The sequence below is a fragment of the Pipistrellus hanaki genome (assembly GCF_964339955.1).
Source record: "Pipistrellus hanaki genome assembly, chromosome: 9".
In the NCBI taxonomy this organism is placed as follows: domain Eukaryota; kingdom Metazoa; phylum Chordata; class Mammalia; order Chiroptera; family Vespertilionidae; genus Pipistrellus; species Pipistrellus hanaki.
The window spans coordinates 55,835,576-55,862,959 of record NC_140511.1 but is presented as its reverse complement, the minus strand read 5'-3'; the positions used below and the strand labels follow the sequence as shown (position 1 = coordinate 55,862,959).

The 27,384-nt window shown below is 46.4% G+C and overlaps 1 protein-coding gene across 6 annotated transcripts in view; it reads right to left on the bottom strand.

Moving 5' to 3' along the window:
- The window catches only part of NAV2 (neuron navigator 2), a 354,139-nt gene that overhangs the window by 171,760 nt on the left and 154,995 nt on the right, over nucleotides 1-27,384 (bottom strand). For 5 of the 6 annotated variants that reach the window (XR_014796009.1, XM_084895481.1, XM_084895482.1 and 2 more), the window contains exons 5-7: nucleotides 22,298-22,556; nucleotides 17,936-18,004; nucleotides 11,669-11,835 (exon numbers count right to left, since the gene is read on the bottom strand). Coding sequence is in view for 5 of the 6 variants with exons in the window: in XM_084895481.1 (XP_084751607.1) it covers nucleotides 11,669-11,835; nucleotides 17,936-18,004; nucleotides 22,298-22,556 (495 nt within the window). In the remaining variant the exon portion in view is untranslated. The remainder of the gene's footprint in view (nucleotides 1-11,668; nucleotides 11,836-17,935; nucleotides 18,005-22,297; nucleotides 22,557-27,384) is intronic. The other variant, XM_084895483.1, reaches the window with a different exon arrangement.

Sequence of the window (27,384 nt, the reverse complement as noted above, 5' to 3'; positions counted from 1 at the left end):
AGAATCTGCTTCGCCAATTGTATCAAGGCTGTAAAAAGATTACCTACCACAAGCTTCACTATTACTTACCATTTCCTAGGTAGTAACAGGTTCCATGATGCACTGGGAGAAATAATCACTATTTCTGAAGGAAGGATTTGGGACCGAAATGGCTCAGAATTAGGCTAACAGAGCAACAGCTTGGAGGCAGGCAGCCCTGGTTACAACCCTGGCCCCAGCATGTATGTTTACATGGAAAAGTCACCCTCCTTCACAGGTACCCACTGGCATTCACTCAGAACCAGATGAATTTAATATAAGGCCCCTGGCTCCCTAAGCAGGTTTATTATGATAGGGCCAGAGCCTGGTTTCTTCCCTGTAAGGTGGGTTCTCTCCCTGATTTTCCCTAATGAAGGAATGCTGCCCCCTTCAGCATGAATGTGAAATAGGTTTTTTTGGGAAATAATCCTGCATTGAGAACTGCCTATAGTCATTTATAGCTGGCTCTTCTTAGGAGAGGGTGAGGAATGAATCCAAGTGTTAAATGGCTGCAACCAGCTAGAAATAACTCCTCCCTCAGTAGTCATGGCTTCTTCCACATGGTGGGGATCCTTACTGATGGCCTCGGAGGATAAGCTTGGCAAATTCAAGACAACATATCTGAAATTAAGGGAGTAGTCTTCCCAAGGTGTGTACATGGAGTCAAAGAAGTCACCACAAATCGTACACAGCCCACTATCTTAATGAAAAGCAGCATAATCAAGAATCAAGTGCATTTGTGGAATGAATGAAGACCCTCGAAGGAGCCGATCCAAAGGCAGGGCATAGGAACTTAGTAAACTGTGGGGGATTCAGATCAGTATCAGGCCTTCCCAGGTCCTATAAAGATCACACAAGCCCAAGACCATCAAATCCTCTATGTGCCAGGGATCTTAGAGTCGATTTACTCTGACCTATCTACTATATAAAACCCTACCTATAGTAACCTCAGCAAGTAATGAGCTAGACTCTGCTCAGTGCCTCTAGGCTTAGGAAACTCTACTCTGACGACAGCCTGTTCAGCTGTGAGGAAGGTAAAATGGTTACTGTTATTATTATTATTATTATTGGTGGAGCCAATGTTTGTCTCCTTGTAATTTTTTAGTTCTATCCTCTATGACCAGAGACCAAAAAACACTGGCTCGGGATACAGACCTTCATTTGAAAAGGAAATTGGTTTTTCTCCATAAAACTGTTTCTGAGACATCATTTGTTTCTAACCACTGTGTGGGAGAGTGGTGTTTTAAGCACCAAAGACCCCTGCAAACTTTCTCCCTGGGTCTCACCTGATGAGGTTCTACCTAATCCAGACAATCAAGTTCATCCTCCTTTACTCTCCCTCAGAGCACCTAACCTTCCTGCTAAGAGGTTACCACCAAGTGTACTGAGAGTATCTGTGTTTTATCTAATATTGGTCTCTTCCACCAAACTATAAGTCCCACGAGGGCAGAGAGCATTATTTCATTTTCATTTCTGAATATTTAGTGACTAGCGTGATGCCTGAGACATAGAAGGCCCCAAAAGTGTGCTGAATAGATAACAGATTGAGTCCCGAGGACATGATGCAAAATCAAGAGGGGAGACTCATTGTCTCCATGCCGTACAGTCTGGTTGAAATGAGCTGCCTCTTGAAAATGAAGCCAAGTGTAGCGCAACTTTTCTTGCAGCAAAATTCTCTCAGTACCTCCAACCCAGACCAGATTCTTGAATCCCCCAGCCGGCAGCGCTGAGGGGAAGGGTGGGAGCTTTGTGAAGACCATAAGTAGCTCGGGCCTGCTCTGGCTTCCTCACCACCCAAAAGAGTTTTCCACCATGCCACAAGAACCTGATCACGCCCACAATGTGGGTTTATTCAGGCAATGCGCATTATGACAAACTGAGGAAACAAATGTGGGGAAGGCCCTGTCTAGAAGAAAAACATTTAGAGTGTGAAGTCTTTTATTTTCCGAAACAGAGTGTCCCGAGAAAGCCGGGTTGGACACCAAGGATCTGGTCAGAGGTGTGATACAAAATCCGGGCAGTAGGGGGCAGCAGAGACCCACAACGTGGACGTGCCGTGGCCACTATCTTACAGATGAATATTCTCAGTTATCCTTCCTCTGGCATCCTCATCAGAAGATGGGTCCCTGGTACATGGATTATGTATCGGAATCCTAATAAATGGCACATGCTCACAGAATCATGGAAGCAAGCAGCAGCTGAAAACCTGGCATTTGTCATTTAAAGGTTCATTTAAGCCTGAGGAGCCATGTCCTCAGCACAGAGGCAGCCATGTATGTGCTCACAGGAAACTCCTCGCTGAGTTGTTGCAGCTACAGACCTGTCTAGTTGTGTGGTTCTGGAGTGTCCCTGGTTCTGACCAGCATCCTGTTCTTGTACTTTGCATTGTGAAAAAGTAATTCCACATATCCTAAAATATGCTTATCTTCTCATGCTGATGAGCACCATCACATGCCTCACTTGGAAAAGAAAACTATTTTCTAAAAAGGACATTTAAATTAATGACTAAACTCAGCAGATGACACCTGGATAAAAATGACTAGGAGAACACACAGAGATGTAAATACTTCCCCTACCAATGGGCCTTGAAATTAAATGGAATCCGTGTATGTGTGACACCTTCCACAGCAGACGGAAGCAAATGGAATGCCCTATCAGATTTATCACCTGGAGATCAGAGGAGCATCGGCTAGCCATCTCCCTGACACAAGACAAATCAAATAGATTTCGTCTTCCTAAATGATGTATTTTCTCTCTTTCCTCTACTCATTCTCCCTAACATAAAAAAGCCAGAGAAAGAACATATGGCAGAACCACAGCTCGCACACTGGCTGGGAAACACATCCGTAGTTAGAGATAGGCAACCGTGATTACATCCTTCTCATCCGGAGCTAATGTTGGCATTGCTTTACAGGTTATTAATTTCACACATTAGAGAGATTGATGAGTCTCCTCTCACGGATCTTCTGAATTACACAGGAGATCAAGAAAATGGTTTTCAAAGGTGCCCAGAGAGACTGTCCCAAATACAACTGCTTTCGTCTTCATGCTGGACGTTAGTGTAATGGTAGAGGTTAGGAACAAGGTCTAGGATGGAGCACAGGAAGGAGGGTGCATCCCTCAGGCTCCTCTCCAGGTGCTTTCCTAGGGCTCACCCTCCCTCTAAATCAGAGAGTCTTCTCATACAGAGCTCTTCAAGGGCTGAGAAAGGCCAGAGCCAGCAGACGACTGTCCAATCAGGGGAAGAGTGAGCGGACCTTTTCCCCTGGAGTGCCCCTTTGCATTGTATTCCTTCTGTTACCATCTCTAGACCCCACAAGGATATCCTCTTTGCTGTGTTTCCAGCCTAAGTAGGAACCAAAATCCTTTTCCTTATTTACTATGACCCCAACAAAAACAAGGCAGCCTTGGCATTTTACAAAACTAAAATCAGAACTTCAGTAAAGATTCGTGAGGCAAGAGGGCAAAACCAAATGAAGACATGAAGACCTATACAAGTAAAGTTCAGTTTACAGTAGAAGCGCCTAGTTCCGAGGATGAATTTAAATATATGTACAGCAAAATTTACATGTGAATTTAGATGGTTTCCTATTTACTCAGCTCCTGCTCTGTACCGGGCAGTAGTCTGGGTGTCTTCCATTCCCCACCCAACACACTGCATGGGAGTGCTGAGAGCTGAAGGGCAGCATGAAGGCGAAAGCAGCCCTTCCCAGGAGAGGGGTTCTCACCTTCAGTGCTTTGAGAATGACAGGGGTGTGAGTGCAGCCTGCGGGCTCTCACCAGAAATCTGAATTAGGACGATGTCTGCAAAGCCTCGGGATTTGGGTTTTTAGCAATGACCTCAAGAGAAGCTCGTGTCCATGGTCCATCAATCATACTTTGAGAAACAACAGTCTAGAGTCCTGAGTTGACTGTCTCCCCAGATTATGGGACCGGAGCTTCAGACTTAACAGAGACCTATCACTCTGGACCTGTCCCCTCTGAGGTCACATGTGGGCAGTCTGCATTTACTGTGAGGGAGTGGGAAAAATGTGACTGTTTAGGCATTATTTTCTAGAGCAGAGCCATGTGTTTTGGGTCTTTTCACCTGTTCAGTTAGACCAGTGGTTGGCAAACTGAGGCTCTGTTGACAAATAAGTTTGCCGACACTGACCTAGACTCTCTATTCCAGTAATTACAGGCTGTTGTTGTTCCTTCTGATTAAGCCCCTATCCCAGTGGTTGGCAAACTCATTAGCCAACAGAGTGGCAAACCGTGGCTCATGAGCCAGTTTGCTGACTACTGAGTTAGACAAAGTGAATAATTTATTACAAAAGGAAAATGGTATAAAATGCAAACTAGAACAATGAAACCTGCCCTATTGAGCTCTGCCTGCCCACTCATGAAAGGGCACCATCCACAGAGAGCAAACAAAGTGAGGAGACAACATCTCAAAAGATCAGAATTTGGCAACTTTTTCATGCCACGTAAAGGAAACCCACGATGTCATAAACTCCAGCTATCAGGAAAAAGTCACCCCCTTCATGGAAATGTCTACAAACAATAGAGGTGACAGGTACAGAAAACTTGAACTGGGCTATGAAAAAAATTAGAAAGAAAGCATCACATCTAACTTTCTCCCATCACATGGACTACAGAAGACTGTTGCCACTTCACAGGCAAATGCACTGACTCTCTGAGAGGTGAGCTGACTCCCTGATGGAAAAGGATGAACACAAGCTTTTCCCCTTCTGCGTGAAAATTTGACCTTGGGCTAACCTGGCAACTCTGCTTCTCTGGAAAGTTGATAAAGACAGAATGTCAGCTGTTACTAAGCAACATTGCTCATGGTGAAAATGACTCTGGAGAGTGAAACCCACCTGGACTGGGAAGAGGTGTAACTGAAGTCCAAATCCTTCTTGGGGAACACACCATTGTTTGTGACTCTACTCATCGGGCTAGTCCCTTGGGAAACCCTGGAAGTTATGCCTATGGAGCTGTTATAAGATTTCCTGGCTACTGTGGGCACGTGGGTCTTAAGCTAAAGTGACTCCTGCACCTGCCCCATGAGAGTCTGGTACCCTCAGAAGACCTGAACTGTCACCTGAGGTGGGAGGGGACAGCAATGTCACCTGGATGGCGGTACAGGCTGCTGCAAGGACCACTTCACTGGAACAGAAGCACCTGCCTCGCCCTGTCCTGTCAGCCACCTATGACTCTCACCTTTGTCCTTCTGGTGGAACAGAGCTGTGTATAGCCTGAAATGCTCTTCCCAGGGTGACGGAGTAGATGTCCTGGTGAGCATTACACTTGCCCAAAGCCACACCTCTGGGAAGTGGCACGGCCAGAACTCACTCAGTTGTCTGCCTGCAAGGTAAACGCTTTTCTTTAACCGCAGGACCCTAAACCTTCCCTCCCTTGATAAGTATTCTGGCTCAAGAGATGGGTGCAACTTCTCACACATACTAGGCTTTTTTCCCCTCCTATGCCATGTGAGGTTCTAAGTTTGGTAGCTGCTCATTCATCCCACCTGCCTGGCCTCAACAGCTGGCCTAATGGTTCACTGAGTTCCATTTCCAGACAATCCCCGAGAGACTTCTTCAAGTTCAATGCTATTCCCTCGTTCAAACCTCTAGGCTGGCTTTCTAAGCCCTCAGACTCTAAGGGCCTCTGGTTGGAGGGTCATGGTGACTCCACAGCTGATTCCCACAGAGATGATCACCCGCTGAGCTCTGACGGGCACCACGCTCTCCCTGGCCCAGTGCACAGCTCTGGAATGGCAGAGGTCTCCTCATGACCAAGGGAGGCCCTATCCCAACAATGAAATGATCTTGCAGAAGTTTCCCCTTGACAGGCCCTGCACAGGACAAGAGTTTATTAATAGAGTGACTCCAGCAGATGTCCTCTCAGATTAGCTCCTGGACCAGAGCAGCAGGATGAGTCATTCCTCCCGGCCTTCCCTTCCTCTTCTATCATCAAACTCTGGAGACAGAAATCATCGCAAATGACATCACTTCTCTAGCCTTCCCCAAGCCTTCCTGGCTACGCTCACCTCTTTCCTCCCAACTTTGAGCCTGTCCCTATTACAGAGCACCACCGCCCCCTCCTCTCTCTTGGGGTGTGTGGCCTCTCCCCCCTCCCCCTTCTCCTTTTCTCCCCGCTCCCCCCCGCGAGGCTGTGAGACCCTGAAAAGCAGTCTCAGTACTCTCTGTCACTACAACAAACAAAATGCTGGACATAAAGAGTGACAAACCGAACAAATGAAACCCTAAGAAACAGAGGCACCCAAACCCACAGTCTTTTCCGTGTGACTAGGTCCACTGAATTCATTCCATCTCCTCTAAATCTCTATCAAGATCCTGGCTAATGGCAGGGCAAGGCAGCTTAGTCAGGGTTACATCTCCCAACACTAACTCAGATAAATCACCTGGTTCGCCCACCACTAAGTGACAAGTTTATAGAGATTCTAGATCAATGGGCCTAATGTAGCTCGGGCATGACATCGTGCTGAGGGCTGTAAAACTCTGTCTCCAGCCTGTCTGACTCTCCCCTTCCCGGTGACAGGCCGGAGTGAGCAAAGAGGAAGGGAGGGCACAGAATGAAGACCAGAGGAGGAAAGCTACCAGGAAGCGCCAACAAGGTGCATATCTGACGAGGCTATGTGGCCAGTGAAGCCTGAAGGATTCATTCACACTGCACCGTGACAAGGTGATGGATAGCCCCAGGCTCACTTTACAGAAGGAGAAACCAAGGCCCGGAGAAGGTGAGTGCCCGGAGTGAGGCCATGGCAGCCAGCAGAGAGCTTGATCTCAAGGTCAAGAACTTTCCTGCCCTGCCAAGGTCACTGGTTGTGACTCATAGCAAAGGTCGGTGAAAATGGCCAGTGATCTTGTCTTATTTAAAATAGCTTCTTATAACGATTTACTTTATTTTAAAGAGTATTTTTCTGCCCAAGGGAATGAAAATAAAAGTGGTGTCACGGGTGTAGAGAAACCGGCCCCCTAATACACTGTTGATGGGAATTAAAAATAGATATAACCTTTTGGGAGGAAATTTGGCAATGTTAAAACAACTGTAAAATGTGCGTATTCTTTAATGCAGCAATTCCACTGAATCTGTTGAATACGTGCAAAAGAGATCTACAAGGATGTTAACTTTAGAATTATTTACATTATCAAAAAATAGAAGCAACCTAAACCAAGTATTAAAAATATTAAAGTAAATTCATATAGTTGAGCTCCATGCAACTATTGTGAAGAAAGAATGACCTATGAAAAGACTAGCCTTGATTTGTTGATTTTATTTATAAGATTTAAAAAGTCATATGCACATGTGTGTGAGAGTATGTATGTATGCAAGTGTATATTACTCCTATAATAATTAGACAAACTGTCATTTAAAATTCACTTAGAATAGTACCTGGCAAATAGTAAACATTATGAAAAATGTATCTATCAAAAGATGACAATATAGACATGAAGAAATAGAGAAGCTACAGTGGCTATTTCTGAAAGGTGGGATTATGTAGGGTTCTTTTTCTTTTAATAAATTTGTGTTGTTTGAATATTATTAAATAATTTTTATAACAAAAATGTAATAAAGATACACTTTCTATAAAATGAAGAAAACCATATTTTTTAGCAGAAAATCTCTCTACATGCACAGAATTCAGTCTAGGAATACATTTCAAACCCACCTGACAGACCACATACACTGAGTGGCCAGATTATTATGCATTCAGAGATCATAATAATGTGGCCACTCAGTGTAGTTCCGCAATGTATTTGATATCTGGCAGAGTTAAAACATTCAGAGGATGTGAGGAAAGAAGAGGAAGAGCAAACAGATAATATCACAAATACTGAAAAAGACAGGTAATTCCTCTTCCCTGAAAATCTGTGATTCTGGTCTGAAGCCCGGAGCTACTCGGAGCCAACAGAGGAAGAGAACCGCCACCGGGCGTCCGGCATTCCTCGACCTGCTCTGCAGTGCAGCCCGCTGACACTTCCCCAGGCCATGCAAGGCTGAGCCTGCTCGTGCCTGCAGAAGTGAGGGGTGGAAACCACAGGCGGACCTCACCAGGAGACCCGTAACGACAACTAGGGAAATTACCAGGCGGTCGTGCTGTACAGGAACGTTTCTGGTTTTTATGTCTCAATTGTGGGCTTGGTCACCTCATGGAACGAGCTAAGGAATTTGGGATGAAGTATGGCTTTTCTTCCATCTCCCATTTCAGGTGATTGTTTGCTGTACTCAGGACTAAATTTATAGACGATGACAAGAGGGGACTTGCATCTCTGGACATGAAATCTTGGGGAATCCTTCAGCATTTCCCCACAAAATATGAAGTGCTCCAGGGCTTTAAAAAATTGCCTGTTACAATGTCCTTTTATTCCTCTTAGTTCCTTTTAAAAATTGGGACTGTATGCTGAAACATTTTTGTCATTTATTAACAGAATATTTGAAATTCTCACTTAACTTACTTATGTGATTAGATCAACTGGTAGGCGTGGAATTCCCGGGTCAATGGGTTACAAATAAAAATCTGTGAGTTGGTTCATCTAGGAGTGGAATGCTGGAACAATGCATCCGGGGCCTGGCTCACAGGAGGGACAGGTGGTGAGTTTATATTACAAACCTCATCTGAAAGGGTCCCTACCTCAACTGCAGCACCAGCCACACTGAACTGCAATTTATCTGCTCACAGGTGTATGTTTCTCCAAGTGAAGGAAGCTCTCTTTGACCAGGTGGTTGAGTGATTTATGTTCCCTCATCACGCAGTATATTTTGTGTGTACACTGGCTACCTCATAAGCTGTAATCAAGATCGGATTCAAGGGAGAACAGGGGACCATGAAGAAAGGAGGAAAAAATACAACAATCACACTGACTTTTCACCCCATGGTGGTGAAAAAAGTTTCAGTATAAAAATATCCAGATCTCCCCCAAGCCTGCTTTATCCCAGATCCCTCACACCTGGAACCATGGTTAGTTATTTTTTACTTTTCAGAATCCTTAACAGGACTGTGTGAGGGTCATAGCTCACCAAACGTTCTCACATCAATTACCCCACTGCATCCTCATTACAGACATCCAAGGGCACAGGCCAGAGCCAGAGGTCAAATACAGAGTTGAACCTGGATATGAATTCTAGGGCTCAATGACCAGGGAAGACAAGTTACTAAATTAGCCTTTTATCTGGAAAATTGGATGAGTGATATTTACATCACAGCATGTTTATGATGATCAAGTACGAAAAGTACATATCCAAGTCCCTGAAAAAGAGTATGTGCTCGATAATTAAGTATGACTTCCCTGTCTTCTGACACCAAGGTCTGCCCCTCGGGCAATGCCCAGTCACAGCCACAGTCCTTTAAGAAGCCTCCCGGCTCTCTGACTGCTTGGTGCACTTATGACAACCCCTGCCCAGAACAGAGGTACATTGGTGGCTGTCCCAGCACTGATGGACAGCAGCTGGCCAGGCTGCCTCAATGGCCCTGGGTCTGTGGTAGGGGCTGGGACACTGTTCCAGCCACCAACTCTGTATCCTCCCGTACCTAGTCCATCCACAAGGACTTTCTCTTCATTTCCTCAAATTCTTGGACTATGGTCTCACAGCCATCCTTCAGATTTTTACATGACAGTTTCTCCTTAAATGATCATGAGACAAGGGTGGGCTGGCCCAACAGAGGGTACAGGTTCCCCTACCATCTTCCCAACTCTCCCTCTAGCACAACCTGCACCTCTCAAACTAGCCTCTACTGGATCAAACCTCCAGCATTTCCTTTCCACTTCCATGAAAAGCACAGTATTAATCATGATTCTGGAATCAAAGTGCCTGGGATCACTTCCCACTACACCTCTCACTATCTCTGGGTGACCTCAGCAAGTACTTAACCTCTCTCTGCCTTGGTTTCATCCTTTGCAAAATAGGTATCATCAACATAGCGAGTTTGGGGGAATTCAATGAGGCACATAGTAGGTACTCATCAAATGTAGCTATTTATTTACATATTAAAAAAAAACCTTTCTATGTATTTTATATGTGCATACACCCATACAGATATAATATACGGTGAGAGTTCTGAAGGGTATGCATAGGGCGGTTTACATTGGAATCCCTCAGGGAGCGTATAAAGGAGAACTTTTATTCGATACATACTTGTACCAGTTTAAAAGCATATATTATTTCTGTAATTTAAACACACTTTAAAAAAGAACACACTTTTTAAAAGAACACACTTGGGCACTGTGAAGAAAGGAGGGAGGGGAGGGAAGGAGAGGTTGTGGGGAAGAGAGAAAAGAAAAATGGTTCGCTTGCGGCAGAAGCCAAGGGCAGGATCACAATTTTGACTGGGTGAGACATCCTGGTTATAGCTTCGCTGCTAGTTGCCGAGTTCCCAATGTTGTGTCTGGGAAATGTCTGCCGTGTGTCTCTGTCAGCCTTATAGAAATTCCCTGCGCATTCTCTCGGGTGTTCTGGGAGCAGGGACCCCCAGATTCACTAACCAAGTCATCCTGAGGGGAGGGGGAGGGAGGTTCTGATTTCATCCAGTCAGAGGGCTGCCCAGGCTCCAGGGGCACTTCAGGCAGTGGGAGGCAGCTCTCCTGGGTTTCGGACAAACCCTAGGAAGCATCCATGAGGTAGGAAATGCTTGTAAGAGCGCTGAGCATGTCCTCCTAGCAAGTCTAGACCATGCTACCTGGGAGAAATGAAGGAGAGCTCTGCCTAGTGTAGAAGAATCTTCTGAGCTGCCTCAGTTTCTGTTTCTCCAGTGTCTAACGAGACACACACTGAAGCAAGCAAAAGTTTGTTTCCCTGGCTCAGTGCAAGAGCCCCCACAGGGCCACTCACTTTTTATCTCCATCCTACAAGCTCAGTGCTATGTATAGTAAAAATCATATCCTTTTTTGGTAAAAGTTCCATCATCAGAACTCTAAGAGCAATGTTGCCTACTCCTTATATGTAGTCAAGATCTTCATTAAGCCAATCCGCAGTTCTGACCTTTCTCAAAGGGTGAAAACTCCTTGTAACTCCCCCCACATCACTCCTGACAGGTAGAAAGCTTCATTAGCTCACAAAATGCACAGCCCAAGAAGCTTGTCCTTCTGGACAACCACCAACTCTATAGAGCATGCTCTAGGAAACTTTTTTAAGTTGCAAATCTACATTGCTCCTATCTGTAGCCAGGTTTCTTAAGGGCCCCACCTAGACAAATACAGCTATTCTCGCTGGCAGTGATGTCTCTTAATGTCTTTGCTAACCAAGTTCCTGCCAGGCAAATACACTGAGTGGCCAGATTATTATGATCTCTGAGTGCATAATAATCTGGTTAATCAGTATATATGAGGCCCAGTGCAAAAATTCATGCATGGGTGGGATCCAGCCAGCCTGGCCAGGAGGAGGGGACATGGGCTGTTGGCCTGCCTGCCTGCTGGTCAAACTTCTGGTTGAGGGGACAATTTGCATATTAGCCTTTTATTATATAGGATATACACTGAGTGGCCAGATTATTATACATTCAGAGATCATAATAATCTGGCCACTCAGTGTATGTCCTACGATCTGTTCCCACCACCCTGTCAGCAACCCTGACTGACTAAACTCCCCCAAAGGAACTGGATCTGCTCTATGAAAGATGACAAAAAGGAGCCCAAAGAAGGTGACTCACCTTTCTCATGGCTGCTTGGCAGTGGAGGTGGGGGTGGGGAGGTGACTGGCTTGGACTTGTCATAGTTGTTAAAGCTCTGACTGCGTCGGTTGTTAGCAGCGGCCGACCCTCCACGTGTTTTGGCGTCGCTGCCTGCAGCAGATACCCTTGCGGTAGGACCTGGAAGTCTAAAATGCAAAAGCAACAGAGTAACAGGTTAATCTCAGAAGAAGAGAAGTGTCCCAGGAGAAGGAACTGCAACCATGCGAGAGGCAGAAGAAACCATTCAAGACGAGGGGTCTGTGGAAGTTTGTCAGTCAAAGGATTTAATGGAACCACGAATGAACAACTAGGCTAGTAAGGACCCCAGTAAATTCCAACAGCAAAACGTGAGCAGTTTTCCTTTTTCCTTGAAGCAAAGGGAGACATTTTGAAGGAGAAAAATACATGAATATACTTGCTGATTAAAAATACAAAGCTCTTGCCAAAACTGGTTTAGCTCAGTGGATAGAGCGTCGGCCTGCAGATTGAAGTGTCTAGAGTTTGATTCCAGTCAAGGACATGTACCTTGGTTGCCGGCACATCCCCAGTGGGGGGTGTGCAGAAGGCAGCTGATCGATGTTTCTCTCTCATCGATGTTTCCAACTTTCTATCCTCTCCCTTCCTCTCTGTAAAAAATCAATAAAATATATTTTTAAAAGTACAAAGCTCATCTTCCTTTTTTTCTTGGATGCATATTTTTACTTTATAATGGGGCCAAATCATATCCTCTCGAATTCTATCGAGCATATAACATAATGGCCCATTAAGACTCCAAACTGTTGGTCTTGCTTGTGCCTTGCTTCTGGTAGGTGCTGAAAGGGGTGTTTGTCATAATCCAGACATATATTAAGAAAAAGGCAAATTATAATAATTAGAAAGGAAACTGCAACCACTCAGAACCCAACACGTCTACAATGAAAACGTACAGCCTGGCTGGAAACACTGTTCAGACATACATTTTCCTTCAACACCTGACAACCTGTCTCTGTAGGCATTACTCCAGAGCTGAAGCCCAGCTTCTCTGCACAGTAGATGGAGCAAATCATCTGTTCTTTCTGTGAAACCAGGAGGAATCTGTTAGCCTAAAAACACACACACTTTCCCTTTAAGTAAAACACCTCATTTGGGGAGGTTTGGGGGTCTTACCCTTTTTTTGCAGTATGTCTAAAGATATTATGGCCCATTTCCCAAAGAGTTAAGGGTAAGACCCCAAGTCAGAATTTTGGTTGAGGGACCACTAAACAGGCTGTTTCCAATCATCAAAGCTGAAAGATGAATAAATGGTGAAATATTTAGTTATATCTTTTCTAGTAAAACCCACTTAGCTGTGTTTAAAAGCCACTGGAACCCCAGCTGACTAGCATTAGATCTAGTGATAAGTCTGAATTTTCAACTCATAAAACTTTCAGCTTTCTCTTTCCATGCAAATCTGCAAGCACCGATGAAGTCTGCAGTCTGGAAGCATTTTAGGTATAAGCAGGCAATCATTTTAAACTTTCTCCTTGTTGGCCAAGCAAGAAAGATGGCTGGGGGGTAAACAGAGAACATGAGCTGGTGTGAGAGGACTATAAATCTGGGCAGTTAAGAAGAAGCTGGCCCAGTGCCCTGACTGGGAGCTGGGAGAGAAAGAGCGGGTGAGTTCTTCCCCCAGAGGCATCCCTTCCCACTGCACCAGGATGGCTTGCCCCTCTGCTCATTTTCCCTCTCTTGTTTGGAGAAGATATTCGCCCATAAAGACAGGCCCAGAGTGGGGTGCAAGACCAGCAGTGCCAGTGCCAGTGCCAGTGCCTGTGGTTGGGAACCAGATGTGGCCAGCTCAACGGATCGAGGAGGTCCAGCAATGAGACCTCGGTAGCTCTTGGTTCTACTTCCAATGCAAACAGCATCCTGCAAGTCCTCCAGTTAGTGCTGAGTGGACACAGCCAAAGGTAGAGCTCCCTTAGATACAGACATGGGCTCCTTTGGGCTGGACTCTGGAAGAGTCTTTATGCCCAGATAGGCCATCACTTGTTCCAAGAAGATGCCACAGCAATGGTATTAAGTGATGTTGGGTACCATTGGTCACAGCATTCTACTCCAGTGTGGAATTTGCAATGAGCAGGGAAGCAAAAAGCAGGGAGGAGGGAAGAGATGCTTTCCTTTCAGAATGGTTGGGGAGCCCCCACTGCCCCGACCTGGGTCTGAACCGCAGGTTTTCCATGGCAGCACGGGGCCTTTGGAGAGGCAGGAGATCAAAGGATTGAATGGGATGGGCACCACCTGGAGTAGGCAGTCTGATTCTCTGGGAGGCAGCATGGAGAACAGATAGAACATGGCTTGCTCCATCCACATAACATCGGACCAGTCTTTTAACCTCTCTGAGATTTGTGTTTCATGTCTGTAACTTTGGAATATGGGCTTCAGCTATGGGAATAGTTGTAAACTTGAAATGGAATTTAATGTCCTGCCTGTTGTTAGGACTCAATGCATGTTGGTTCCCCCCACACCCATCTTTCCAGCCAAGCATCCAGATTCATAAAGGAATTGGGCACTACCATAAAGAACACATTCTGTGATACAAAAAAAGGATCAGACAAATAAGGAAATAGATGAATCTGGGTTAAAGTACCAGAAGAGAGCTAGACAAAAATCATCGTAAAGAGTCTGAGATCGAAATTTCCAAAGAACAGGATAGGCGTGGGCAGGCAGGACTTGCTATCTCCCTAGGGGCATTTCAGGAGGGAATCTGTTTCATTAAGTGTCTGTGACTGACTGAGATCTTATACTTAGGATACCTCTAACCCATCTGTGGGCCCTACTCCCCAGAGCGAAGCATTCCTGGTTTTGGATAACGAAGATAGCTTTGGTTTTTCCAAAGCTGGTCATCGCCAGTTGCTCTTCACTGAGTCAGGGCCTTACAGGCACCCCTTGGATGGCAACACACCTCCGAATGGCTGCAGAGTTGTGCCAAGTGTACTGAGACATGGATAAGGAGGTTTTGAAGGCCATGAGGGCAGCTGATATGGCAAATCAAGGACGGTTGGTACATATTTAGTGATAGAAAGCCAACAACACTCAGGCCGATGCGTCACCATCTGCCCCCATCACCATTGCACCCTAGTCAGGACAGCTCCCTGAGCTTGACCAAATGGAAAACCGGGATGAAGACCTAGTCATTTCTTTCATGTTTCAGAGGAAATCAGTGCCAACAATGAGCTTTAAAACTTGGGTTCGGCTGTGAATGCGTTTGGACAGTTGCTGCTCCAAAATAGCCACCTCCACCTCTGAAATGTTTAGCAATGTTCACCTCACACACAAAGGCCACGAATGAAGGTGTGGTGAATGGAAAATACAGAAAAAGGCTTCGATGGATTATACCCATGAGGGAACCTAAACATTCTTTGGCATGGTGAGTCCATTTATAAACCAAACTAATTCAGACTGAATTATCGGTACAGGACTTCAAATGCAGGCTTTCAAAGCCAACGGTGACCATGAGAACCTAAGATTCCTGAGCGATCACAGGGAGGGTACTAGACTTTTATACAAATTGAAGAAGGGGTTTGCTATGATCTGAATGTTTGTGTTGCCCACAATTCATCTGTTGAAATCTACTGACCAATGTGATGCTATTAGGACATGGGGCCTTTGAGAGGAGGTGATGGGTCATTAGGTAGAGCCCTGGTGAATAACATCATGCCTTTATCAGAGAGAATCCAGAGAACTAACTTGCCCCTTTCACCACGTGAGGACACAGTGAGAAGTCAGCAGTCTGCAACCCGGGAGAGGGCTTTCACCAGAGCCCACCTTGCTGGTGTCCTGATCTTGGACATTGAGCCGCCAGTACTGGGAGCAATACTATTGATTATAAGTCTGTGGTATTTGTTTATGGTAACCCAACAGACTAAGTCAGGGTTCTAGCTCCATCTTATCCGGAGCTTGAGTTGATTGGCCACAGCTGACATCTAAATTACATGCATATTGATAAAAGAAATGCAAAGTTCAGAAGCAATTTCAAAGGAAAAACGATAACCCTGGAGGTTGGTGGATGGCCAGGAAAGGTTCCAAACAAAAGCAACCCGAGAGAAGATGTGGCACCTGGAATGAGTAGATGGTAAGAAGGTGAGAGGCAGAGGTGCTATGCAGAGGAACGTCTGTAAAAATGAGAGGAAAGGGAGGTCAGCTGTGGGCTGGGCTTACGGAACAGAGAGGGAGGAAGAGAGGCTGGAGAAGCAGGCGGGGCCAGAGTGTGTCAATAGGAATCCTGGACTTTGCCCTGCTTCCCCCCCCCCTCCCCCCCCCCCCTTGAGTGGAATCGCTGATTGTCTTCTAGTTCACAGTGGTGAGAGCCTGAGCCTCTGGCTAGCATGTTGAAGTTCATTACTGTGAGCATCCTTATGCACCAGAAGAACTCCTATCAAGCCCCAGCCTGGAAGCAGCTGCTGTCTGCACATTAGATTCCCTCTGTGCCGAAGAGCTGGGTCTCACTCCTGCGGAACAGCTGCGGGAACCCCAGCAGATGCTGCCAGGGTGCCTGTCTCACTGAAGCAAAGCAAAGGGAGAGAATCATGGCCAGCCAACCCTGTGTCATTTCCGCCCCGCATCGGTTACAGCGCCGGAAGGTTCCAGAGGCTCCTCGGGAAGAGCAACTCCAAATCACACGATCATTCCATGTCCAAACATAGGTACCAAGTGACAGAGGACACAGATGGGTTCTTTCAAACACACATATGTGGCTTTTTTAGAAAAAAAATCAAGTGTAAGGGAAGTGGTAGAACAAAGAGGTGGAAGAAAAACTCTGCTGCTATTGGAGCCGTGGTCAATTCTTGCAACATGTGCAGAGCCCAGCAGGCAGGGGGGTAAAGCTGGGGTTCCTGGCACGTAACCTGCGAGTGCATCCCGGCTCCACACACTGTACGTGCTGATGGGAAGAAAGCTGTTCTTCCCCCCAAAACCACTTCAAAGGCCGGGAGCAGAGGACGGCCCTCCCAGGAAGGACGTCAGCTTGCATGCACATGCTTGGGGCCGTGGGGGAGCCCAGGGTCATAATCAGAGATGCTTTTTGCTAGACAAGATGATTAAATGCTAAATCTCTCATCTCCATGGCATCTGATTTTCAGCAGCCGGGCCAAACTTCCAGCAGCCCAGATTCCTCTCCATAAGACAGTCGTGTAGAGATCAGCTCCGGGGGACTTGCTGACAGTGGCCTGGTTGCCTTACCTACCCCAGGTCGACCTCAAACACCAACATCAACATTTCTGCTAGCTCTGGTGCACTGACTACATCCAAGTGTTAAAGGTTAAAAAATGACTCTGTGTAAGCCACAGCGCACCGTGAGGCAGGACTATCCCACATCACCAATAAGGGAACATGGATCATGGAGAGTAAACAAGCTGCCCGGGTACCACCGTCCATGGTGAGCATGAGCTTTCTCTCAGTTGAAATGAAAAGGTGCACTCGAGCCAATATGCTTCTCTGCCTCCCGCAGATAGGATGAACCTAACTACCTGGGGCTACCAGGGGTGCCGAAAGACAGTAACAGCGGTCAAAGGCAGAACTACATGGAAATCCTTCCCTCCTGCACCAGTTCCCTTTATAGGCCCTTCCCTGCATCCAGATTTAAGGATGCAATGATCGGACACCAAACACTGAGTCCAGAGAACTAGCGAATGAGCAAGCCCACTTGTTATTTCAGGAGGACGAGGTACTGTCTCCATGGTACACAGAGCATCCCCAAACAAAAATGAGATACGGCTGCCTCTTTGTGTTGTCTCCTCTGACCAATTAGGAGTCATGCTTCAGGTCTTTGTAACTCAAGAGAAAACCAATTCACATTAGTAGTTTTAACAACAACAACAAAAAGCACAACACACATAAATGAGATGCAGGTCAGGTGGGATCAGGGTCAGGACAGAGTGGGGAGCTAAACTCATCATAAAGCCACTGCAAAAACCACTTAGACACTCGCCTCTCCCTAAATCAGAATGGATTGTGATGATCAAGCAATCAGAGCCCAAACCAATGAAATGCAGAAACATTACACACACTCAAGCACACTTACACTCTGTCCCTCCCTACCCACCCCTTCACATCAACGACCCCACACTCACTCCCAGAACTTTCCCAACATCAGCCAAAGCATGTTTGGTTTTCTTACAGGGCAAACATGAAGTGGGGAGAGGGGCCAATAGGAAACATAGCAGGAACAAAGGAAAAACAGTGGGTTGGGTTGAAACCATGCTTTGCAGGACACAGAGGAAGTCTAACCTAGAGATCTTTTTCTGACCCAGAGTGAAGCGGATGATTTTGCTTTGAGATGAATCCTTGGATGATGCACTGCATGATGGGAAAAGAAAAAAGTGGAAGCGCTGAGTGAGGGGAGAGAAGATACATTAGATACACAAATAAACGATGGCAGTCTCATGATAATGCAATGCGCCTGGTTTTTCTGCTGCCCACTTTCCCTACAATATGCAACTTTCCTTCTAGGTCTAACTTTCCTGATTTGATAAATTTCCAATATGAAGAAAATGCTATGAAAACTACCAAAAAACTTTTAAAGTTTTCTTTCTTCTTTTCTCTTTTAAACACCAAATATCTTTTTTCTGCTACCAGTCATAATGAGATGCTAAAGCAAGGGGTCTTTGACAGGTAAAAACAAAACAAAACAAAAAACAAACTTTATACCTTTCTAAAGTGGTTAGATGCTTCTATTTCACAGGCTTTTCTGATGAAGGTCCTGAATATCCCATAATGTTGACCCCCAAAATAGGGTATAGATGTTTGCAAGTTTTGCCAATCTTGAAAACTTTTGCTATCATTGGTATAAAAAATGATCATTTAAAGTATTATGAGTGTACTAAGTTTTGGGCTATGGGCCATACATTTGTACATCTGAAGAATCGTGGTTGGGATTAGTAAAAGTAAAGTTTCACTTATGTACTGCCTTATGAAAGATGGAAATACTTACCTTTCTTAAATCCATGTTCCTAAAAGGATCTGAAGTGAGAAATACAATGTTGGTGTCACTAGAAATACAATGTTGGCTCTACCAATTAAGGAGAGTTCTGTGGCCAAGTTTGAGGAATACTTTCTAGACTCCCGTCTGAAGTGAAGGAAGAGATAGAAGAGAATAGACAAAAATAGAAAGGAAGGAAGGAAGGAAGGAAGGAAGGAAGGAAGGAAGGAAGGAAGGAAGGAAGGAAGGAAGGAAGGAAGGAAGGAAGGAAGAAAGGAATGCATTTTCTGGATTTTCCTAAACAGCTGAATAGTGATGCCATGCAAGGTAGACATAGATGGAGAGAGAAGCAAGAGCTGGTTACTAGGCTCCTCTCCTGGCCTCTAAACTACATAGGAGCTTTAAGAGGTAGAATGTGGATCGAGTCCTCAGCCACCACATAGATTAATGAGAAGAGCTGCGGTAGACAGGCAAAAGTGTCTCCATGTGGCCTTCATTGGAAACCTTGCTCTGATTCCTTCTTGCTAATGTTGCATACATCCTTGGCCAGCTTCAACTACTCCTCTTCACAAACATCATAGAAAAGTTGCCTAGTTTTAGTATTTCTTATCCAAAGAGGTACAGTATGTAGGCATGTTCATATGTGGCAAAATCTGAACACGGGACCAAAAGAAACCTGGCATTGGGCTCTCGTATATGACATTGATGATCAGGGGACTCAAGCCATTATACCTGAGATTTTGGTTACTACAGGCAGAATTTGGGGAGAGTAAGACAATGGAACTGAGTCAATGAAGCAATTTTACTATTTTTTACACTTATAGCCAGAGGGCTCACATGGGCTGCCATGTCCCTAGGACTGGAAAAGATTAGAGGAAGTATCAGTGTATAAGGATGAAACCAGTCAAATGCAGAAGTAACCCAATTGGGACAGGACAAAGGATGAGTGAGGAAGGACTGCGACTCCAAGACCAGCCCCTGTCACCACCACGATGGCAGGAACCCTCTGCAATAAATGGATATGAAAACCTGGCTTCAGTGAGTTTGGCTTGTCTTTAGGTAAAGCACTTATTAATAGTAGGATGTTTTTTCTTACTGGGTGGTGGGTTACCTAACTGGAATATCTGGTTCTTTTCAGAAAACAAACGCCTACCATGGAAATGGCTGCCTCAGGCTGGCCAGGTGGCACAAGCCCAGTGTTTCTTCATCCATGTGCCTTGGATGCATTATGAAATAGGAGTTGTGTGGCCACGTTTGAGGAAAGTTTTCTATGCCCTCTCCTGAAGACTCACAGAGCACAAGTGTCCCCCTCTCCAGCTTCCTCATCTCAATCAGTACCACAATTTTCCTCGATGCTCAAGCCAGAAATCTAGGCTTTATCTCTGAGTCTTCCCTCTCTCTCTCCAAACAGTCACTCTATCTGTAGTCCCATTGGCTCAGCCTCCAAAATATGACGAGTTGATCCATCTCTTTATGTGTCCACATTGACCACCTTGACCCAGCCACTACCATTCAGAGACCACAGAAACCAGTTAACCAAGTCCTTCCTCCTAATCTTTCTCCCCATGGCGGTGGCCTCCCCCAGTGCTTCCCCCTGCAGCCTCACTCTCCACAGAAAAGCAAAGGTGGCTTTTTCAAACACTATGAATCAAGTCAAGTCTCTCTCCTGCTCAAGATTCTCCTGTGGCTTCCTGCCACCTTTAGAATGAAGCACAAACTTCTTGCCCAGCTTAGCCAGCACTCTGTGACCCGTCCTCAGGGCCATAACACTGCTCAGCCCCCGGGGCCACCACTCACACGTCCTCCACATGAACAGTGGCAGGCCTCTGCTTACAGGCCACCCTTAACTTCCCACCTCCCAGCACCCACTGCACTCCAGCCTCGCCAGCCTCCTTTCTGCTCCTCCACCTGCCAAGCTTCTCCTGTCGCAGGGCCTTTGCACCAGCTGCCCCCTCTGCCTGATCTATTCCACAACCGAGCTCTGTGTGGCTTACTCCTTACCAGTCATATTTCAACTTCGGTGTCATATCCTCAGAGAGACCCTCCTATCCACCTAACCAAAGTTACTGACCCAGTCCCTCTGAATCCATTCATCATATTGTAACACTATCATCTGATATTTTTATTCCCCCATTTTTTTGCCTGCTTCCTCCCATAGAATGTAGAGAGCAGACACCCTGGCTATCTCATTCACCCTTGACCTCCCAAGTGCCTGGAACAGCTGGCACGCAGAAGTCATTTAAATGCTAACTAAATAAACAGATGTTCCAGATTCAAGGACCTGAGAACTTCAATAACAGTTACAACAACTTAACCCAGATTATTTCCCAATTTCTCCCCTCCTAGGACCCTTCCCCCAGCAAGTCATCACTTGGGTAATGAGCACACTGTAGAATCAGTCCTGCTCACTCAGTCATCCAGCTCGGCTAGGAGTCTCTGATCTGAGAATAGCCCTTCAGGGCAAGGTGCAGAGGCTGGCTGGCTGGCCGGCTAGTCCTCCTCGGGAGTCCAGGCATCTCTGCTAGCTCACAAATCTCCATAATGTGAATTGGATACAATTAGATAATTCATGAGGGGGACTGATTTCCATCAGATCCAGCACTGCTGGTTTTAATAGCGCCTTCGGGAACCAGCACTTCTCATGAGAACATGAAACGGTCTGTGAGGTACCTGCTGTGTGTGAACCACTCTGTGCTCTGCCTGACCTTAACCGGCAGCTGAGGGTGTGAAGGTGTGCGGAAAGCCCTGTGCTTATAAATGCTGGTACTGGGGCCCGGAAGCAAAGGCCTGTGCTCTTTAGCACAAATTAAATGAGATGAAGTAATCAATTTGATTGGTGACATTGAGGTTTGATAAATGTTTACAACTTAAAAACAGCAATCATTAGAGGACTTTTCTCTAACTTTACTATGAGTTAAAAACTTTCTAACTCCTAATCTCTTTTTTTTTATTTCCTGCCATTCAAGCAAATGCTCCATCCGTTGATTTGCAGAACTGTTTAGGAATGAACTTTCTCCACTGTAACACCCTATATGGACACTCCCCTGACCCTCAGCTTGTACTTCACTCTATGGTGAGTTCCTAAAATGCAGGCCCTAGTCCTACAGAGCAAAGGGCCATGACTGACTACCATCACTCTAGGGTAAAAAAAAAACCCCAGTACGTTCCATAGGCAATGCTCCCAGCAGGGATGCTGTTTCCCAGGAAAAGGCTGTTGCTAAGGACCACTTGCCATCTTTCTTCTTCATTCTGGACATGTCTCTCCTGGCGAAGCAGAGCTATCTGCTAGAGAACTATGGCCTCCAACAGGGAAAATTACTTATACATATAACACTGAACACCCAGCGTATAGGCAAACACACAAGACAAGTTTGCAGTCTATTTTAGGGACTGTTGACTGCAGACAAGCAAGTGTGTCACAGGCCAGAGTTAAGGCAGGAGCAGCTACTTAGCTTTGGCTGCTGTTGATTCTGATTTTAAACCAGACCCCTCACTGCCCGGCCGAGGAGGCCACCTCCACCTCAAGGTTGTGCTAACTCCTCGCTAACTGTCTGTAGTTCTCAGCATGAAGGAGCTCGCATAAACACCACGTGCAGCACAGGCTAGAATTTGGTCGGTGGGAAGGAGGAGCCCTGGAAAAACAGAATTATCAGTTGGCAAGGAGCCCCCACCTGGACTGCATTTCGGCTTGTGCTTTTGACTGCTGATGTGATGCTGGCTGGTGAGGCTGACACGGGGCTTGGGGAGTGGCTGGCACCTGTTGCTGAGGAGTGCCAGCCTGGCACTGGAAGGGGGCCCCGGCTGCCTGGGACACAGCCGGCGGCAGTGGCGAGGAGAGGTGCTGCTTCTGGGGCTGCTGCTGCTGCTGCTTGTACCGGGAGAGGCTGAAGAAGAGGCCTAGGATGGCCTTGAGGTTTCCATTCCTGATTTCTGTGGGACGACAGAGAGAGTGGTTAGAGGAGGGGTCCTTTCTTGCTCCGGCCCAGTGGGCTGCCTCAGCCCTCACCTGAGTGGCATTCCTCTAGGTCTAGGACATGATCGATTTCCTGAACATTTGTGTCATTGGTATCACAGTCAATTAAAACCAGGCCTAAACCACAAAGAAATTAGCTTATTTTCCTGCTAGGATTAGAGTAGATACATGAGGCAAGTTGCAACTGGATGCCTGCAAGTGCCAGGAGGAAGCTCTCAGTAAGGGCGGAGCCAAAAGGGTAAGTGTCCCCAGCAAGCCCGTGCCTGTTCCAGGGGCTGGGTGATGGTAGGGGACACAGAAGCCCTCGGGCACCAGGGAAACTCACTGGGGTTGGCAGGGCACTGCCAAGTCCGAGTTCGGAGCTTCCAGCCACCGGAGTGTGCCAAGTGGTGGCTGCCTCACTCCCAAGTCCTCACACTGTTCTCCCTGGTCACCCTGCCCTCCAACACGTGGCTCTGGGTTTCTCTCGTCCACTGAATAAACAACTTCAATTTGGGATGGGTGGAGGGATAGGCTACAGGACTTATTTCTATGAAGAACTCACACAAAAACTCTCCTCTGTTAAAAGAAATTAGAGCGCAGAGGAGATCATTTTTATTCCAGATGAAGTTTTTCAGATGTTAAAATGCATTTGACTCACGACATGAATACAGAGCTGCAGAGAAGGCATGAAATACTTATTCACAGGCAGAGGCTGTGGATGTGAGGGTGTTTCTCCCAGGCAATCTCTTCTTGTGTGCAGGGCTTTTATCACCAGATGCAATAAATAGCCAGGGTCTAAACGGACACTGAGGGAGAAGGAAGAACTTTGGGGGCTCCCTCTGCTTTGCTTTGACCCTACGCTGAGGGAGTGGGAGGGTTGGAGGAAGGGAAGCTTCACCATGTAGAGAACACCCTCCCTCCCGGTTAGTGGCAGGCTGGGGAAGAGGTTGCTGATAAAGAAACAAGAGTTTCCTCCAAGGACCAGTTGAAGAGCAGAAGGTGTGAGGCCTCCCATCCACTGAGCTAAACCGGCTAAGGCCAAAACTTAATTCTAACAACAAGAGCTACTACTAATTAGCATGTCTTGGGTTAAGCTTTCTGGGAACCATCTCATTCAACCCCTACAACCTGGGAAGTGAGTATTATCATCCCTCTCTTACTTAAGGGACGCAGCTCAGGAAGGTTTTATGATCTCCCGAGGTAATAACTGCTGGAGCTGGGATTTGAATCTAGGTTTTTCTGACTTGCAGTGTGGTCTCCTAACACTGTGGAACTTGGCTTGCTTATATACTCATCATGTGTGGTGAATTGAAAGATAATGTTTTAGTCAGCTAGCTGGTGGTCATATAAGTATTCTTTTGTTATGGAATGTGTCAAACATTCCATAATACGTTGTTTTTTTTTTTAAACCCTACAAGCAAAATAATGAAGGGAGGAACTTGCACATCAGCATATCCAGGGCTCATCGGTTGTTCGCTACAAAAGGTTGGCATGCCCACGTCAGCATCCTCATAACCTACCAGCCCAGCCCATGGTGGGCCAGGGGCCAGCTTCCTCACATTCTCCACCTCCTGTGGTCCTTAAGGCATTTACTCTTCCTAATGGCTTGTTGCATTATTCCCTCAAACATATTTTTACTTGTCAAAGGGCGCAATGGCCCGTAAACACACTTTTTTGGGGGAGCCAGAAAGACCTGGGTTTAAATCCCCTCAGTCCCTCATTTATAGACTGACTATTCACAAGATTCAACTCTGAGCCCCAGTTTCATCTTTAAAATGGGTGGATGGGCCGAAACCAGTTTGGCTCAGTGGATAGAGCGTCGGCCTGCGGACTGGAGGGTCCCGGGTTCGATTCTGGTCAGGGGCATGTACCTTGGCTGCGGGCATATCCCTGGTGGGGGATGTGCAAGAGGCAGCTGATTGATGACTCTCTCTCATTGATGTTTCTGACTCTCTATCTCTCTCTCTTCCTCTCTGTAAAAAATCAATAAAATACATTAAAAAATAAATAAAATAAAATATAAAATAAAATAAAATAAAATAAAATAAAATAAAATAAAATGGGTGGATGGGTGCTGCAGTGCTCCCACCAGGTTGTTAGGAGAATTAAGTGGAGAATAAATAAAGAAATGAGGGCACAGCACCCAGGACACTGCCTGGCTCACCCTTCCCTCTTTGGCTCAGAAAACAGAGTCACTCTACCTGTGGCCTCCTCAGAACGCAGCGAAGGACTTTTCCCTGAAGGAAGCCTAGGCTGCTGTCCATCCCCCTGTGCCCCTCACAGGGCCCAAGAAGGAAGCCAGCCATGAATGATCTCATGTTAGAGAAAACTCAATGGGTAGCTTCTTTCTCCTTTTTTTTTTTTTTTTTTTAAACAGTCTTTTCATTGAGGTATAATTTGCATCCACAAAATTAAATAGACAATGATTTTTAGTAAATTTAGTAACATCCTAGTTTTAAACTATAACCATTATCCTGAAAAAGAATCCTCATTCATGCTCACACACATCTAACTCTTCCACTGTCCCCAGGCAACCTCACATCTGCTTTCTGTTTGGACAGATTTGCCTTTTCTGGACATTTCATATCAATGGAATCATGAGTGATGCAGTCCTTTACCACATTCACTTGGCATAATGTAGTTAAGGTCCATCCATGTTAGAGCATGTATCACCGGTTTCTTTACATTGCTGACAACGACCCCATTCTATGGATGTACCACAGTGTTTATCCATTCTCCAGGGGACGGGCGTTTGGATCATTTCGTTTTCTTTTCAGAACACAAAACTCAAAGAGTGGTGAAGGATCTGTTTGACCACCCAGCTTATGCTATGGGTGGTCACAAACAGACAGTATCCAAAATAGCCAGAATGGTGCTCCTTCCAGAGTTCTAAATGTCATCTGTCTGTGTTTCCTGGGGCCTGGTGCACTGGCTCCACCAGCAGCCTAAAAACAAAAAATAATTCCGCCAGCCCACAGAAATGTTTCCCTCATGACATTTCCCAAGGCTTTGGAAAGAGTACTGCTTTGCATCCAATCAACTATCCTCACGCTTGCTTGTCTAGAGAAAGAAAATAATATAGACCTAGAGAGAGTTGACTTATCCAAGGAGACCCTGGCTAGCTTGTGTGTAACCTGACACAGAAACCCTGCTCTCGCTTCTCCTCTGGTGGCCGCCCCATGTAAACTGAAGAACAAAGTACCCAGCTATATTCCCGTTTCCATCAGAACCTGCATTGCCTTGACTCTCTGGGTTCCGACTGATCTCTTTGTTCCCATTAGCTGGGACTGATCTGCATAGATGTTATAGGGAATGTGGCACAAAGGGTAGAATAAATAGGAGACCTATTTTCTTTCAACATTATTTAAGAGAAACCACAGGCCTGGTTTACAAAGGCACAAGCACTGGAATAATCTGACACAAAGAAACCTGCTTTGTGGGGAGGAAGGAACTCGGAGCTAAAGGGAGGGTTGCCTCTGACCACAGAGTTGCAGGATCCCTATTCAATCGCCTTAAGCCACGGTGGGTGGTGTAAGGCTCGCCCAACTGATTGGGGACCGTGGGTGGTGCAGCATTATTCTTCCAGCTGGGCCCTCTCTGCAACCTACATTCACCGGGTAACTTTCCACCTGACTCTTGCAGCCCTGCTGTGTGCTGCCTGCCATGCTGTCAATGACTCTACCCACAGGGGCGGGGCTCAAGGGGGTGGGAGCAGAGCCCACAGGGCGCCTTCTGGTGAGGGGCAGAAGCAGTCCCACATGCACTGTCCAACTCCGATGATATGGATAGGAGGAAACAGAAACGATTCACTTGTTGCTTTTATGCGAAAGGTCCAGAAAGACCTATTGCTTTCTGGCTCAGAATGAAAGCGGCTCAGCATCTATGTCTGTAGACATCAGAGAAGAAACCCAGGTCTGAGCTCATCAAGTCAGCAACCGATTTTACTTTAAAAGCATACACTCCTTCTCAGAGGCATCTGGAAGGGTCTTCCTGCCTCTGTTTCTCCAATCTGCAAGATTTGTCCCCATTATATTACCTATGCTCCATCTCATGTCTAGATATCTCAGCACCTTCCTTTGGTCTGCTGAATGCCTATGCATTCTGTAAAACCCAGTGGAAACATCACTGCCCCTCTGAAGCCCCCCTGACCACCCCAGGCAGAGCTGATCACTGCCTTTCTTTGGGCGCCATTGGACTCTGTACATACCATCAGCACAGCTCTCTTATTAACTGGAATGAAGGCTAGTGTTGTATGACCGGCTGGGCTCTCTGTGCACTCCAGTGCCTAGTGCTGTGCCTGGCCTATAGCGTGTGCCCAGCAAACATTCGGTGAACAAGATAGGATAAGCCATAGCTCCGGACTTCTGCTCCTCCAGTACAAGAAGATGGGCTCAGGGCCAGGTGCTCTCAAACTACCAGGGATAAAGGCCTTCCTTCCTTACAGGGACAGGTTTACAGATGGCCCTGACAGATGGTGTGTGAGTTGGAGAGGGGTTGAAGGGATCTTGAAAAGCACCCAGGGCAGGGTGAGGCCCAAGCTCACAGGACTCTGGCAAGTCTCCAAGATGGGTCCAACCTTTGGGAGCACTGAGGGGACGAGGAGGCCTCGTCCAGGGGCTGTCCTCACACTGGCAGTATCTCCGCCTGGCTCACTGGGGCCTGTAGCCTCTGCCTGAGGCATCTGCTGCCTGTGCCCTGGAACAAAGGCTCTCTGAGGCTCCCTGAGAGGCAGGTCAGGGCAGGACCTGAGCTGCTGAAACGCTTCGAGGACAGGTGCACTGATCCTCCCAGGTCCAAAACCAG